Here is a 17,651-nt window from a genome sequence, read left to right as displayed (position 1 = left end):
CTGAGTAATGCCGTCTGCTTTTCTTTGGTCGCATACTCGCCTTCCCAGCACAGCAGCAATTGTAGGTTGTGAAGGCGACGGAATGGCTAACGTTACATGCAAGTTGTTCAGGTGGTATCTTAACGAACTTGTAGAGCTGTTGTATTTAAATGTAGCACCGCAAAGTTTGCATTGTGCGTCTTTTTCATCGTTAATTAATCTAAAATGCTCCCACACTCCACTCCGTTTTGACCGCCTCATCATTGTTTGTTTTAGTTTTTTTGCCGCCTCAAGTTTGTGTCTAGCTCTAGCGGCTCGCGAGAATCTCGGGTCACGTTCAAGAACGTCCTGTGGGAAACGGTCATAGATTACAATGTTCAATTAGTCACAATTAATTTAATTTAATCGAGTAAATTCTTTTCGACAATTAATCGATAGTCGATTAACCGTTAACATCCCTACCGCAGAGCTATCAGATTAATTTGCTATCTCTCTTCCGGGTTTTCCGCAACCAAGCTGGGCGTGAATCCCCGTTGTAACAAACAAATAATTGGTCTATAGGTTGGGACGAGTCACGTGGGCGGGACGTTGCCAGGAGTTCAATGTAAAGCCAGCCAACATTTCAGTTATGATGTCATATCGGCAGCAAATCTGGGTCAGCTCGTTTGTGCCCCCGTTTTTAGAGATGTGGGTAAGGAGGAAAAGAGAGAGGGTTGTATTTTCTGACACTTTGTGAGTCTCCTTACACACCGGGGACACATATTTATGTATAACAGAAATCAAAAAGTACATTTTGCATAATAGGGGACCTTTATAACAAATCTGTCAATAAAATTCAACCTTTCATGTAAACAAAAATGGACGTGCCGATTCCAATTTAAAAACAACATTTGATAAAAAGGTGCTGTCCTTTCCCTGCAGGGCATCAGTCGGAGCGTTCTTAAAGGGACCATATGACCATTTCCAAAACAGTTTGTGAGATTTCTGATCTGACCCCTCAATGGCTTTATTTGAAATGGGACATAGCCCCCTAACCTCTACCCCTACTTTACATCCTGGCCCGATACAAATTCACAAAACTTTAAAGTTGAAACCTCAATTTGAAGATGGTTGTGGATAAGAACGGAAACCTGGGGGGTGGGTTAGGGTTAGGGAAAGGATGGGGCTATTATTCCCCCACTTTACTGTATACCCATAGTCAGATTAAGGATGGTGTAATCCCAATCACTTGGTGGTGTCTTATCCTGAGGTTTGTGTTGTACCTACTGTGTTATTGTAAATAACCACAGGACATTATTATACAGTATGCTCTTATTATTTTGCCTTGTAGTTATTTTACAAGCAACATGTTTTCAACATAGATCACTGGAAGGTGAACCTCCCCCCCAGCCTCAAATCCCTTCAGACTGAAACGATTTTTCCCTCTGGAGTTTCCCTGTATTTACAGTAATTTAGTTCTTTGTCATTCCTTCAAATCGGATCAGTATTCCAGTCCATGCGGATAAAAAACATCCCCAAAACATGATGCTGCCCCCAGGCTTCACTAGGGAGGGTGTTCTCAGTAGGGGGTGAGGTGTTGAGCTTCTGCTAGACATGCAGTAGCATTTTCCTGATGGCCAAAAAGTGACCTTTTAGTCTCATCTGACCAGAGACATTTTCTTCCAATGCCTGTTGGGCAAATCCAGATGAGTTATCTATTTTCAGTGGAGAATACCGGAGCTTCAGGGTGAGCTTTGGTCTCTTCCGCTGCTTCTCTGGAAGATTTGTTGTGGAATATTCTTCTACTTGATGATGTCACTTCATAAAGATTGCATAACAAACACAGAGCTGGTGTGTGTATCTATGTTCTTTGAGCATCTGTAGAGCCGTCTTTAGCCCAGAAGATTCTCTGTCGCCCCAGACCATTCACCTTCAATAATCTCATATGACCGACCGCACTGAACCATGTGAGGGGGCAGCCCCTAAAGTCCAACAAGCGCCCCTGGTAATCCCCAGCGGGATTTATTTACAGTATATTGTAAAACCTGCACAACATGTTGCACATTTCTGCTGCACACCACCTCTTTTTAAATCAGCACAACTCTCCACTGTGAATCGAGGAAATAAATGTCTTCCAATTATCTTTTTTGTTTGATTTCATCTAGGTTGTTTTTTTTTAATCTTGTAATTTAGGCTTTTTAAATGTGATGTTTGATGTTCACTGTAGAGGACGCCAAGACCATTTTAGTATTAAAAGACAGCCAATATTAACACATAAGCTATGTAACATATTATGCTTATAAAGTGATATAAACAAGGAATACATTCAGCTTTATTTGAAGTAATTGATCTGAACATTGCTGTACAATTGGCTATATATAATTTGGTTTTTGGTAAATGCTTCAACTTCAAAGACCCAGTCGACTCTCAAGCTTGCCTGAGAAGCATCTCAGCCGGAGAAGGTATTTTTTCACAAGGGCTTAATTTCATATGGCACGTCAACTCCTACGACAAACTCAAGCCCTATCGATAGACGAATGTTCCTATAGGATTAGTGATCCTACGGGATGAGAAAGGAAGGGGTGGAATACTGGATAGCTGGATACTGGATATTTTTTGGACAAAGCAATTATCCAGTTGTGCTTCAGCAAGTATTCAGGAAAATCAATATGACGTTGATCTGGAAATTATTAGCTGCAGTTAAACTGAGACCAGGGCCATAACCTACCCCGCCCAAAATAATGAATGTTTTCGTTGTGTTTTTATGTGGAATTTTGATCTGGATTGCAATGTAAATTGTTATCAGAGAAAGCAGGAAATAGTAAAATTAGGGTACAGACTTAAAAACCACAGGACTTAGTCATAGTTGTTTGCATCAATCCACATCATTTTACGCACTGATATCAATGATCTGCCAAATACACCTACTCAGTGGCGTTTCTATAGGGTGGAGGCACAAACAACTTAGATTATGTTATATAGGCTTCTGGTGTAGAGCTGGGACGACTAGTCGACATAGTCGACTTATTCGACGTCATAAATTCGTCGACATGAATAATTTGCGTCGATGCGTCGTTTTTTTTTTTTTTTTTTGGTTGAAGTCCCGTTCCAAACAACCCACTAGATGAACTCTCACTCCAGTCCAGCGGTGGCAGTAAATATGCACCAGAGTCGCCAATCGGTGTTAGACGCCTTAGTTTAAAACGGAAGAAGAAGAATTCATAATGATGGCAGCGGCAAGCAGTAGTGGGAGCACTGAACATGGCACTGAAGAGCACATAGCGAAAAAAACACGCACACGGACTTCTAAAGTCTGGGAATTTTTCACCCTCAACGCGACTAATAATGTGGTTATTTGCAGACTATGCAAATTTCAGTCGGCTTACCACAGCAGTACATCAGCGATGCACGAACATCTGAAGAGAAAACACCCTGGAGCTCTGTGTCAGGATGGCAGTAAAACACCGTAAGTTCTGTTGATTTCATTTATGTTAATTTATCAAGCAGTAGCAGTAGTTGCAGTAGGCTAAATGTTGCACACTTGGACACAAGGAATCTTCCAGGCGTGCATTTAGGTTTTAAATCCTTCCTTTACTCGTCAATTATTCTGCAAATACAGAACAGCATACATCAGCACACATTAGCATAACGTGGTTTTAAACACCAACACTTGCACATTAGCCTAACGTGGCTGCCTTCAGCTTACGATGTAGGTCTATTGAATTGACGTCTTTAAACATTCAAGTTTGCTCGCGTGAAACATAAAATGTCCGCTTACACTAGACGCTAGAAACATTAACGCTTACTAGTGTCATATTGCATAAACAAACACATAAATTGCATAAATATGGTCCCGTGTTTGCCTAGTTTAAAGATGTTAGCGCTACCAGTCCCGACATGTTTCTGTTATCTGTTGGCTAACACCGGACGGTGGATTTTATACTCTGCCATTATGTAGTTCTAGTCTACCTGTTGACTGTCGAAATTCCACGATCTAGTAGCAACCAGTTCCAAGTAGTAAACACGCATTACAAGTTGACAATTTAAATAACATGAATCATTTTTGAAGTTGAGCCTCTGAGATGGCTGTAGTATATCCTACTGTTAGCAAAATGTATCATAATTAATAACAGCAATGATGTGGACGATGCTATATTTTTGATTTGCTGCTGTGAATATTCATGTGCTTTATGTTTTTTGCCTTTACAGGAGTAAGCAAAGCAGTATGGGTGACTTTTTCCATAAAAAGAACCAGGCACCTTGCACACCCCAGGAGGCTAGTGTGTTCACCAACAGCATCGTCTCCATGATTGTGAAGGACATGAGGCCCCTTGCGATTGTGGAAGGTGAAGGCTTCCGTGAAATGGTAAACACTTTCCACTCAGGATACACCCTTCCATCCAGGCGCCACTTTACTGACCTAATGGAAAAGAAGTATGTGGCTACCATGGACAAAGTGAAAAGTGAAGTTAAAAAAAGCCTGTCCAAACTGTCCCTAACAACCGATGCTTGGACCAGTCTGGCCACTGAGGCATATTTAGGTGTCACCTGTCATTTTATAAATGAGAATTGGGAGCTGACCTCGTTTAGCTTAACTACAATGCCGCTTGAGGAGCGCCACACTGCTGAAAATATTGCCTCTTGGGTTGAGATGGTGGCAGATAAATTTGATTTCTCCCTTCGAGATAATGTACTGGCGATTGTACATGATAACGCAGCAAATGTTGTTGCAGCTCTTCGCATCCTAGAGGAGAAACATGGGGTAGCATCACATCGTTGTGCCGGCCATACACTTCAGTTGGTGGTGAATCATGCCTTGAAGAACAACCCCATGATCGACAGGACACTCGGGGCTGCACGGTGTCTTGTGAAGCATTTCAAGAAAAGTGAGCCTGCTAGCAGCAAGCTGAAACAGAAACAAAAACAGTGGGGTACAGCTGAGCATACCCTGCTCCAGGATGTCTCTGTAAGATGGAACAGCTCATACTACATGGTGAGTCGCCTTTTGGAACAACGGTGGCCGGTGGTCGCAACACTTTCGGACCCAGACGTTACACAGCGTGGGAAGCAGTACCTGGATTTGAGGAATGATCAGTGGATCTTGCTAGAGGAACTGGAGCAGGTCCTCAAGCCTTTCGAACAGGCCACTGTTTTTCTCAGTGGAGAGTCCTATGTCACAATATCTGTTTTACCTCCACTGCTGAAGGGTCTCCATAAGTCTACAAAGAAAACCACATACGAGTCTGCTGCTGTGAATTCTTTTCAGATTGCTGCAGACCAAGAGATGCAGGCAAGGTGGGTGTCTGAGTCTGCTTTTACAGAGAATGGAAAAAATGTGGCCATCATTGCTGCTGCCCTTGACCCCCGCTTTCGTAGGTTGAAGTTCCTGTCACCCGAGGATGCTTTGAAGGTACAAGTACAAATTCAGGCTCTGATAATTGATATCAAAAGAGCCAAGCAACAACTGCAAACGATTGAGCAGGAGCACTCGGCCAGTCCCCAGCGAAAGAACACCTCTATGCTGGACATTCTGCTTGGCTCGGACTCTGAGGGGGAGGGCACCGAGGATATTGGCCAGGAGGACAGTGCTGAGGGTGAATCTGTGAGAAATGAGGTTCTTTTGTATTTTGGGGAGAGTTGCATTCCAAGGGATACAAGCCCACTTCAATGGTGGAAGGAAAATGCAGGAAGGTTCCCCAACCTGGCAGTTCTAGCCAAATCCTACTTGTCTGTGCCTGCAACCTCCACAACCATCAGAACGTCTTTTTTCAGATGCTGGAAATATTGTAACCAAGAAAAGGGCAAGTCTGACGCCGGATCATGTTGACATGTTAACATTCCTCCACTCCAACCGTCAAACTATATCTTGAATTCAACACACACACACACACACACACACACACACACACACACACACACACACACACACACACACACACACACACAAAGAGAGAGAGAGGAAGAAGATATTCCTCCTGGGTGACATTCATTTATTTGTTAAATGCTGCATCTGGCACCGACACTTTTCAGTTTGCAAAATATAAGTGCTATGTTTGCGCAAAGACAGAGGGAGGAAGGAGTAGTAGAGTTTTTTATTTTTATTTTTTGGAATATTCCTCCTGGGTGACTTATTATTTATTTTGTTAATTTGTGAGATGCTACATTTGGCATCAAATGCGTTATTTTGCAGTTTGCACTTTGCACAATATAAGTGCCATGTTTGGAATAAAGTGGCATGTTTAATAAAAAATAATATATTAACAACACATGTCTTCATATCCATATTGTGTGAAAAGTTGTAATGTGAAATAATCGGTAACTGAAAAAATAATCGGTAGATTAATCGTAAAATTAGTCGTTAGATTAGTCGTTAGATTAGTCGACTAATCGAAAAAATAATCTCTAGATTAATCGTTTGAAAAATAATCGTTTGGGACAGCTCTATTCTGGTGCTTCTTTAACACGTCAACAAATAGCTGTAGGTTATCCATGATTCCGAGGCAACAGCTAGCTAGCTGAGAGAGAGAGAGAGAGAGCACTTTTATTCACAAATAAATTGAACAAACCACATTAGAACAAACGTCAAATCAAAACAACTTCACTTCAGGAATTCACCACATATTTTGAAACTCCCCCGCATTAACTGAAATCAGTTTTGACCCTCGCTCTCACCATGCATTTAAAGATCAGCATAGCATCACAAGCCATCGAGTTCCCAACTTTATTTCTCCTGCTGAAGTAGATGGCCATCTTTGCCTGGCCCAACAAAAAATTCAGGAGCTGACATTTAACCTTTTGTCTCTGGGTGTACCTGTAACCAAGGATAAACACTTTGGGGGAAAAAACCTCACCAAACAAAACAAACATCTGGGTCAGTAACTGAAAAAGACAAAGGAGTCGATCACATTCTGAGAAACTGTGGAAGATGGTTTCCCTTTGGTCACAGAACGGACCGGTATCAGAAACAGGTGGGTTGATCACTGAAACAAAGGCATTTACAGTAACCGCGCGGTGGATAATCCTCCACTGTTGATCACCCAGCCTCTTTGTCAGCGGGGGCTTGTAAAGCGCTCTCTACTCAGGCCTCTGAGTCTCAGTCAGGGCCAGACGGGCCCTCTCCACCTCTATGCCGAAAAAATTTCGTCATAGTTCTAGTCAACGACCTTTTTTCCTCTGACGGAAACGAGACGATAACTAAATAAAAAATATACTCAAAGACTAAAACTATGACGAAAGTTATTGACATTTTCGTCAACAAATTAAAACGAGACCAACATATTTGCCAAAGACGATATCCAATCAGAACTACTTTAGTTTGTTGAAGCAGGACGACTTGGAATTTCCAATTGCCGAAGACATCCGATCAGATCAAACTCCCGAGAGCGGTAAGACTCTCAGGTGGACTGCTACTCCATCAACGGTCATCACATGAAACCAACACGACAATTATGTCAGTGCCGCCAGGGAGAAAGCGAAGAGGAGACATATGGACGCATTTCCAATATAATACGACAGAAAACATGACACTTTGCAAACCATGTGGAGCATGTATAACCGGTAAAAGCACAACAAACTTGAAGCCACACTTGCAAGCGAGTCATCCTGAAATCCATGCGAAGGTAAGCTTGCTAAAGTATACATCATGTGAATGTGGCTTCGCTGTGAAATGTGCAGGATTTAGCAGTACAGTGAGCGGTCAAAACCTTTGAAAGTATGAGGGTGTTAACATTTCAATAGCTTTCCCTGTTGTGATTTTTCCCCCCCTCTTATCCATGTCATAGTTACAGAAGACCTCGGATGACAACAGTGATCAACTTAGCGCAAAACAGCTGAAAGCAACCCAGCCGAACATTTCCACAGCATTTGTAAGTTCTTTAAAATACAAAAGTGACTCTAAAGAACAACAGATAAAGGAGGAGGCTATAGCAAAATGGATTGGGCGCACAGGACTACCAGATACTACAGTCGAAGATGAGGACTTTGTTTTGATGATGGAGGTAGCAGACAGAAAGCTGACTGTCCCAAAGAAAACTAAAATTAGCAGTCTGATTGACAGGTATTATGAAGGTGAAATACAAAAATTCAGGAAGACATTGGCTGCTGCCCGGAAGGTATCTATTGGCATTGACTTGTGGGGAAAAAAAGGACTTACTGCTTCTTTCCTGGGTATAAGTGCCTGTTACTTTTGTGTTCAACAAGATAAACCACAGCACATATTGTTGACCCTTGAACAAGTAGCCCACCGACAAACGGCACAGTCAATCAAAGCTTGTGTGGATACATGCATGCAAAACTGGGGAATAACAAAGGAAAAGATAATCACAGTGATAACTGACAATGGGAGTAATATGGTGGCAGCATTCAAAACGTCCACACCAGAACAAGAGGCACCATCTCTGAGGATTCAGAGGAGGGTGGGGGTGGGCATGATTGAAAGTGACTCTGAGCCTGAAACTGATGACCTGAGGTAAACCATTTTTAACTGCTTTTACATGACACTCAATAATTGCATAAAAATGAGACTGAAAGGACAATTGATAACGAGGTCATACGTTCGTTTGGGAGCAAAAACGCGCTCATCCTATGCATTCTAAAGTATTTATTTTTAAGTAGATTCTTCCAAAATGCTAAAAGTACTAGTGATCCGGGCATGTCTCCTGGTAACAAAGAAATCGCTAATTTTAAACCATTTGCGAGGCTCTAAGTAGCCCGACACTTATTTGGTAGTATAATCAGGGTCCTAACCAGACTGTATAAATAATGGATGTAGTATCTGTGACGTCACCCATAGGTTTGTGAAGAGCCGTAATGAATCTCACACTTACAAAGCTGTCAATGCCTCGTTTTTTATGTTAGGACCAAGGGGCAACCTCCGGGGTTGAGCCCTGGCTCCAAAACAGAGCAATTTACATAGACCCCCCCCCCCATGTTAAAATGCCAATTTTTACAGCATAAATAAACATGTTTACAGCGTGGTACAAAAATAGCTTTTGGTCTTGTGGTGTATTAAATCTGTTCAGTTAGTTACTCTCTGAGGTCATAGAGAGTGCAGGGAAGATCTCGTTCAGGGGCCATATGTTGGGGGGCCCCTATGAACGGACACATGTCACTTAGTGAGGCATACATTGTCATTGATTACCTCCTGTGAGCACCAGTGTTGTAGTACTCGAGTCCGCTAAATTCGTGAGCTAAATTTAGAGACTCGTGACTTGACTTGGTTTTGAGCACTAATGACTTGAACTCGGACTTGGACTCGTGCATTTAGACTCGCGATGACTCGAAAGGACTCAACTTTGTCATTAAAACCCTGAGGTCGACGAACTCGCCGGCTCGTTTTCGCAATGTTTTCGATATGTTTCTATTAATATTTATTATGCCATAATACGGCGTTGAAATGTTGCCGGAATCAGTAGACTCTCTTCTTTCAGATGCATTCTCCCGCAAGATCCTACGTGATTCACAGCCGGAGCTAGGAGGCGAATAATAGAGCTTGACGCATACATCTTTGTGAATGATGTGTGTGTCAAGCTCTCTTATTCGCCCTTTCAATGCATAGCCTATAAAGGTTCATCGCGCGCGCCGTTAGGACACGCCTATGAGCTGCGGGACCACAGTTATGTTTTTTTTAAAGTTAAATAACACAGGGTTTCCCACATGGCCCTGTCTTGATTCGCACACTTCTGCCCTTCGGATACTGACTTTGGGGGCTTAGGGCGTTCACACTGGCAAAATCGGCAGAGTTCAGCGCACTAAAAGTACCCGGATGGTGCCCCTCAGATGGAAAAAAATTGAGTGTGAAACGATGGACACTTCGCGCACCTCACGGGCGCCATCTTGGCTACGTAGCGGAAGAGGAGGAGCCTCCCCTCAAAATGTCAAATTTGCATACCAGCTCGCGTTCAGCAAGTAAACGCAGTATCCTCCCACGATTGCGGAGACGGTGAAGTTTCCACATGGGGTGGAGAAAGGGGTAGACCAAGGAGAGAAAAATCACCAAAACCACACTCATTTTTAATTTTTGCTCATGTAGGTTTGTTTACAAATGTAGTTTATTTTTGCTAATGTTTCGCGGGTTTAGAGTCGCAAGCAGATTTGCGTTCGTCACTTCCGCCAGGTGCTTAACGTTAAGTGCTGTCCCAAATCGAACACTTATCAGCGAAGGTGCGCACCACAGATGTCAGTGCTCTGCAATGCAGGACCCTGAACCTCAGTGCACTGTCTGAAGTGTCCGGTTCGAGACATAGCTATAGACTTTACCTGGGTGGGCCCAGGTATATTAACGGCCGCCCAAGTGTATTTCACGACCCATTTAGTTTTTTTTTTTCCGTCCGCCAGGACGACGCTGTTCGCGATCGATTAACTAGTGGACAATGATCTCCTTGCTCTACGCCTCCTTTACCTGTTCGCTCTGTTATCGTGCCCCCCCGGACTTGATAAATAGGGACTCGACTCGGACTTGACTTGGATGAGTAGTGGACTCGAATTGGATTTTTTTTTAATGACTTGGACTTGACTCGGACTTGAACACTGGAGACTTGAACCTGGACTTGGACTCAAGGCGTAGTGACTTCACTACAACACTGGTGAGCACACACACTTTGGACACGCACACATAAATTCTCCTATAAATGGCATGCACAAAGACAGTTCAGGGGGACTTCCACAATTGGCTCTGGGAACCTCGTATTGCCCGTGTTGGTGTCTGATACTATGCTGTTGTAATACACCTTATTATATACAAGCTGGTGTCTCCGGAGACTTCTTCATCATCTTCACAAACATCGCTACAAAATATACCTCAGTCTCTATAGCTAATTTCCCTATTCATGACAACTGTGAGGAGGGTGAATTTCTATACAACTCTCCCGTTTTAATTATATTAAGGCTTAAAGTTATGCATAATTAAGGGCGTGGTCACTTTGATTGACAGGTTAGCGCTGTCAGTGGGCGCTAGCCGCTAGTTGTCTGCTCTGCACTTGACCTGTCGGACATGTTGGTGGTGTTGGTGCCTTTTGAATGCAAATATCAGACATAATGTGGCTTGCTGTGCGATTAATTGTACTAACAAACCGTCCAAGAAGTCTGGTCTCCAGCTTTTTTCGGTAAGTGAAATGTTATTATGATTTTATTTATATTTCAGCACCGTCAGCACTAATTATCAGTGTGTCTGCTCCATAGAATGTATAAAGTATCCTCTGCTCACTTGTTAGATTAGCTCGTTAGCTAGCTAATTAGCCGTGGGTTAGCCTTCGAGAAAGACGCCCACGATGCTAAACGGGAGCGTATGATAGCCACCTTGCCGCTGGAGAAAATACTACCGCATGAGAGTAGCATAAGGTAGCATGTAGCCTAGCTTGGAAGCCTTCGCTAGCTTGGTAGCTTCGAGCTAGATGGGCGTGTTTCAGTAGCCACGCCCGTTTCAGCTCCAACCCTATGTCCATATTTGGATTAGCCGGGAGTGGGCGGGAGGTAGACTTCATTATGACTCTTCACAAACCTATGGGTGACGTCACGGATACTATGACCATTATTTATACAGTCTATGGTTAGGACCCTCATTATACTACCAAAGACGTGTCGGGTTACTTAAAGCCTTGTAAATGGTTTAAAATTAGCGATTTCTTTGTTACCATGTGAAATGCCCTAATCGCTAGTACTGTTAGCATTTCTGAAGAATGTACTTAGAAATAAATACTTTAGAATGCATCAGATGAGCGCATAGCATGTCCAAAATCCGTTCTACACTGGAATTGTCCTTGAAGTTTGGAACTGTACACTCAGGTATTTCATCTATTTTCCAACTGTTTTTGTAATTTGGTTAAATAAGATTATTTATGAGTTCTGCAACATAGACATTTGTGGTGTTACAGCAACAAATCAGCATAGTGCAAATGTAGAATTATCAATTTAAACATAATATATTTAAACAAGCCAAATATAAACAAGAGAAAATAACATTCAACACAAGACTCAGGGACTGTTCAAACGTTTGAAACTGAAATGAACTTTAAAATCATTTGTCATTAAGATTTTGAGTGTTAAATAGACACCTTTGTTTATATACTTATGTTTATTTATCTCTGTCTCCTTGTTAGATACCATCATGTCAACATGGATATGGAGCGGAACCATGTGTGGTGCACACCTTACAGCTCGTCGTCCTCATGATACAGAAGGAAGCAGGTGTTAAGAGAGTCCTTAATAAAGCAGTGGTGAAGCTTTTCCGCAAATCTTCTGTTGCAACACAAAGGATGCTGGACAAGTGTGGCCTTATTGTTGTGAATGAATGCCCTACACGTTGGTCAAGCACATTCAGCATGGTTGCACGACTCCTCACAGTGAAAGACTCAGTCTGCCAAGTTGCAAAGGACATGGAATGGGACAGTTTGCGCCCTAGTGAGTGGCAAAAGCTTAAGTCATTGCATGAACTACTGCTGCCTTTTGCAGAACATACACAAACCCTTCAGAGTGACACTATGTCCTTGTCCCTGGTGGTTCCTGCCCTCTTTGATCTGCTTAAACACCTTTCCAACTTTGAAGAGAACACTAGCCTTCGAGATCTTGCTGCTCTAGCACGCAAAATGGTCTTGGATCCAACCGATCAAAAGTTCTCACCACTTGTAGCAGCTGCCTGCTTTGTCAATCCCACTGTGTGTGAAACCGTTGTTGATGTTGCTGATGACAATATTCAGGAACTCCTGAAACTGGCAGAGGATTATGTGATCCAGTCCACTCAGTCACACTCAAAACTTGTGGATGAGTCTGAAGATGATGGACAGGACTATGCAAAGGAACCAAAACGCAGCCAGTTTTCAGGTTTCTTTTAAAATGCCACACAAAGCCTAAACAGAGGACCTCCACAAACGACATGAGGCAGCAGATCAGAAAATATAAGGAAGAGCTTTCACAACCCATCACTTGTGACACAGGAACAGACTTTTGGCTGGGAAAATGTGACACTTTTTATCATTACTTAAAACCTTTTGCGTTAGACGTATTAGCTGTGCCAGCGTCGCAAGCTTTTGCAGATAGGGTCTTCAGTGTCAGAGGTGACCTCACTAGAGGACGGGGCTGATAGGATCTCAGTTTTGGTATTTATAGTTTACGGTTTCATTTTGAAATATATCTTGTTTTGTCACTTCCTGTCTTGTTTTGTCACTTCCTGTCTTTAGTTTCCCTCCTGTCTGATTGTCTGATCTTGCTCACCTGTTGCCCCTGTGTTACATTTGAACTCCTGCCTCCTGTATTGCTTCTGCACCTGGGTCCTTCCCCCAATCCTGACAGTACGACGCAACCAAGAAATGGACCAAGCAGAAATATTCAAGGATGCCTTCCCAAGACAAGAGGTCTTGATAACCCACCAGGCAATTTCAACCCAGGTACATATGCTGCCTGGGTTGAAATTGCCCTAACCCTAACCTGATCCTGCACCGTTGGGAGTCCTGCCGTCACCTGTTCTGATGGGGGTCCCGCCAACACCTGTACCTGCTCCGTTGGGGGTCCTGCCATCACCTGTTCTGATGAGGGTCCCGCCAACACCTGCTCTTGTTCCGATGGGGGTCCCGTGAACATCTGCTCCTGTTCTGTTGGGGGTCCCGCTGTCACCTGTTCCGATGGGGGTCCCGCCAACACCTGCTCTTGTTCCGATGGGGGTCCCGTGAACATCTGCTCCTGTTCTGTTGGGGGTCCCGCTGTCACCTGTTCTGATGGGGGTCCCGCCAACTCCTCGCACCTTCAAGTCGGTGGTCCCTCCGACACCTGTTCCGTTGGTGGTCCCACCAATACATGTCCCTTACCAGTCGGGGACCCCGCCGACTCAAGCTCATCTCCTGCTGACGCCAGTACTACCGGGGGCCCCACCGACGCCAGTACCACCCAGGTTCCCGCAGAAGCCATCTCCTGCCTCTTCGGGGGTTCCGCAGACGCCAGTACCAACTGTCCCGCCGACTAGTGCTCCTGTCTCCTCAGTAGTCCTGCCGTCACCTGTTCCGATGGGGGGTCCGCCAACACCTGATCCTGTTCCGTTGGGGGTCCCGCTGTCAACTGTTCCGATGGGGGTCCTGCCAACGTCTGCTGCTGTTCCGTTGGGGGTCCCTGCTCCAGGTCCTCCGGAGCGGTCCCGCAGCCCTTCAGAGGGGTCTCAACGCTGCCTGCGCCGTCTTCCAGCCCGTCCTCCAGAGGCGTCTCGCCGTCTTCCAGCCCTTCCTCCAGAGGCGTCTCGCCGTCCTCCAGAGGCGTCTCGCCATCTTCCAGCCCATCCTCCAGAGGCGTTTCGCCGTCTTCCAGCCCGTCCTCCAGAGCCGTCTCGCCGTCTCCCAGCCCGTCCTCCAGAGGCATCTCGCCGCCCTCCTGCCCGTCCTCCAGAGGCATCTCGTCGCCCTCCTGCCCAGCTCCCAATGTGTCCCCGTCGCGGCCTCCGGCCCCGTCTTTGGCCCCATCTTCATCGCCGGCCCTGTCTCCGCCCCTGTCTCTGCCCCCCAGAGTTCCCTAGCCTCGACCTTCGCCCCTGTCTCCGGCCCCCAGTGTTCCCTCGCCATGACCTACGCCCCTGTTTCTGGCGCCTCACGGCCTCTGCCTTGCTCCCGGGCTGTCAGCCCGATTCCGAAATAGGGCAAAGTAGATTGTTTTGTTTTCTGATTACTATTTGCATACCTGCAAACTAGTCACCTTTCGGCGAAATTCGCCGTTTTCAACTCAAAATATGTCATTGACGTGAATCATGTAGATCCGAAGAGTTTTTTTTTTTTAGGGGGGGGGGCTGACCGACGACTGACCGACGACTGACCGACCAACCATAGACTGTATAACGGACTGTATAATGAGCAAGAAACAACTTTGCTATCTTCACAATAAATCAAATCTTTGTTCAAATGACTCGCGTTCCACGACCACCGACCAATCATAAGCAAGATAAACCACAGCACGCGTCTTTTAAACCCATCGGTCCCTCTTAGAGTGGAGTGCTCAGTCGTCAGCGAGTGGTTCTTCTGGACAATTTTCGGGATACTTTACAGATACAAGTTTTGAGGTAAGTCTAGTAGCAGCTAATCTGGCAAAAACATTGTATGCTGTATAATTTTAACGTTGCTGAAGTAAAATTATTTGAGCCAAATAAAGTGTATTAACATGCTTCAGCTTATCAGCTTGTTAGGTTGCTAGCTAACCTCAGTGAATTGTGTTAAAGTTAGCCTAGCTAGACCAGTTCTACGTCACCTCGTTCAATGCGAACAGAATCCGTTTGTGAAGGCTGATCTCCACAGCATCCGTCCTGTTACCTGATATTACTGGCGGCTGTCATTGTGGTCAGATATGAGAGGGATGAAAATGAACACGTAATGAACAAATACACATCCGTGTGTGGTTTAGTGAGTAGCTAGTAGTGGTGCAACAGATCATCATTGATCCGTGATCCGTTCGGATCAATTATTTCGGTTTCGCATTCATCAAGTTTTTAGTAGCTACGAAAAGTTTGGAGTTACGAACAAAATCTACAAACGCTGGCGACCGTGTGTAGAGTTTGTTTACAGTAAGCACATATAACGCTTCACTGTTGGAAATGACAGTATTCATATTGCGCTGTGTTATGTACACAAGACGCAGCTGCCTTTGAAACACGCGATCTAAAAACGAAAACATGTTTTATATGTAGTAACAATTGTTGGCAATTGGCAGGTTTAAGATCCAGATTAGGTTCATGGTTGTGAATTATCTGTGTAAATCGACTCTATAGATTACACGTTCATTCTACATGTTGAATGATGATAGGTAATAAAAATATAGGCTATACATACAATGACAGAACTGCCGTGGGCTATATGTTATCCGTATCCTTTGTTAAAGTTAATGTTCAATAGCTCTATGCCAATGGGAACAACAGAACGTGCGCATTACATATGGACCAATGCGACACGTTCATTACGGCCGTGGACCGATAAACACTCAGTAACGTACGCACACCACCGGCATTTGCGTGTTTAACACCTTGTTTAACACTGGCGTTACCGCCGCTTAACTTAAATAATGAAGAACTGCTTTTAATTACGACTTGGCCGAGATCTTAACGTGCTGTTCATGCGTTTCGCATGAATAGCCTACTACTATAACTCGGAGCGGAGCAGGATATAATGCGCATGCGCGGCGTTGCTAGGCAACGTGTACAAAGCGAGAGTACAGGTCGTTTTGTACGGAGCCCGCGAAGGGTCACGTTGGTAAATATTTTCATTGCGTTCCCTCGCAATAGTTTTGCGTTCCCTCGCAATAGTTTTGCGTTCCCTCGCAATAGTTTTGCGTTCCCTCGCAATAGTTTTTGCGTTCCCACGCAATAGTTTTGCGTTCCCTCGCAATAACTTTTGCGTTCCCTCGCAAAACTATTGCGTTCCCTCGCAATAGTTTTGCGTTCCCTCGCAATAACTTTTGCGTTCCCTCGCAATAACTTTTGCGTTCCCTCGCAATAGGGCTCTGTATTTCCAACCTCACAATAGGCTACACGGTTGATTTGGATTTCAGTCACCATGGATAACCTGGACTTTATTAAGGTTTACTTTAACCTTGGGCTCTCATATAATAATATACTGGAGGCTTTGTCAGTGAGGCACAATGTGATTATTAGCATGAAGACTCTGAAGCGCATTTTAAAGAAAAACGGTCTGTTTCGGCGGAGGCATGATACACTAGAAGATGCCGTGCGCTTTATTCGGAGGGAACTCCGAGACTCTGGAGGCCTGCATGGCTACCGAGTTATGCATGCCAGATGTCCAGAGAAGGGCATGTCCATCAGGAAGGAGGATGTCAGGATCATATTGTCCACATTGGATCCGGAGGGAACAGAGCGTAGGAGAAGCAGGAGACTGTCTCGAAGGGCATACTTCGCCAAGGGACCGAATTTTATTTGGCATGTCGATTCTTATGACAAATTGAAACCCTTCGGCATTTGTATCAACGGGGCCATTGACGGGTTTTCTAGGCGAATGCTCTGGTTAAATGCCTACTGCACCAGCAGCGACCCCAAGGTGGTAGGAGGCTACTACCTGGAAACAGCGCAGGAACTTGGAGGGTGTGCTCGTATTGTCAGGACGGACATGGGGACAGAAAACTGCTCTATCCGAGACATGCAACGCCACCTTCGCCGCAACGACACTGATGCCCATGGAGGTGAGCGAAGCTTCATGTATGGAAGAAGCACGAGTAACCAAAGGATCGAGAGCTGGTGGGGCTTTCTCCGCAAAGAATGCGTTGACTTTTGGCTGGGCCACTTTCACCGTCTAAAGGATGAAGGGGATTTCGTTGGCGATTTCTTGGACAAGAACCTCATGCTGTTTTGCTTTCTGGCCTTAATACAGGTAAGTGACTTCCCAAAGTTTTTCTTACTCTCATTTCGGGGATAGGCCTATCTAATAGGCTATACACCGACATACCCTTTGGGCCCGTGCAGGTGTTACACATAGGCCTACATATGAAGTTCTATTTACTCCACTGGTGACAGGGTATTTAAATTATGTGGTTTATTCTGAAAGAATGAGAGACATATGCGGGTAAGCAGATGCTTTGGCTACTTGAGTCCCAGATATCAAACTCCATACAATACACATGACTAAAAGTATAGGCTAACAAATTATGACTTAGGCTACAGTGCAATTATAACAATATGATCATATACGCCTAATGTAGTAATATAGTAGGCTACTCTAAATGAT

General features: G+C 44.5%; 1 protein-coding gene across 1 annotated transcript; it reads left to right on the top strand.

The window, feature by feature from the left end:
- The first annotated feature begins 3,047 nt into the window (after positions 1-3,047).
- On the top strand, positions 3,048-6,224 carry LOC134864984 (E3 SUMO-protein ligase ZBED1-like). The gene is made up of 2 exons (XM_063884359.1): positions 3,048-3,424; positions 4,168-6,224. The coding sequence occupies exons 1-2, from the start codon at positions 3,183-3,185 to the stop codon at positions 5,783-5,785; spliced, it is 1,860 nt and encodes a 619-aa protein (XP_063740429.1). The 5' UTR covers positions 3,048-3,182; the 3' UTR covers positions 5,786-6,224.
- The last annotated feature ends 11,427 nt before the right edge of the window (positions 6,225-17,651 follow it).

The sequence above is a fragment of the Eleginops maclovinus genome, chromosome 5, assembly GCF_036324505.1.
Source record: "Eleginops maclovinus isolate JMC-PN-2008 ecotype Puerto Natales chromosome 5, JC_Emac_rtc_rv5, whole genome shotgun sequence".
Lineage (NCBI taxonomy): Eukaryota > Metazoa > Chordata > Actinopteri > Perciformes > Eleginopidae > Eleginops > Eleginops maclovinus.
Note: the sequence above shows the minus strand (reverse complement) of the source record. Positions and strands in the feature narration are given on the sequence as shown.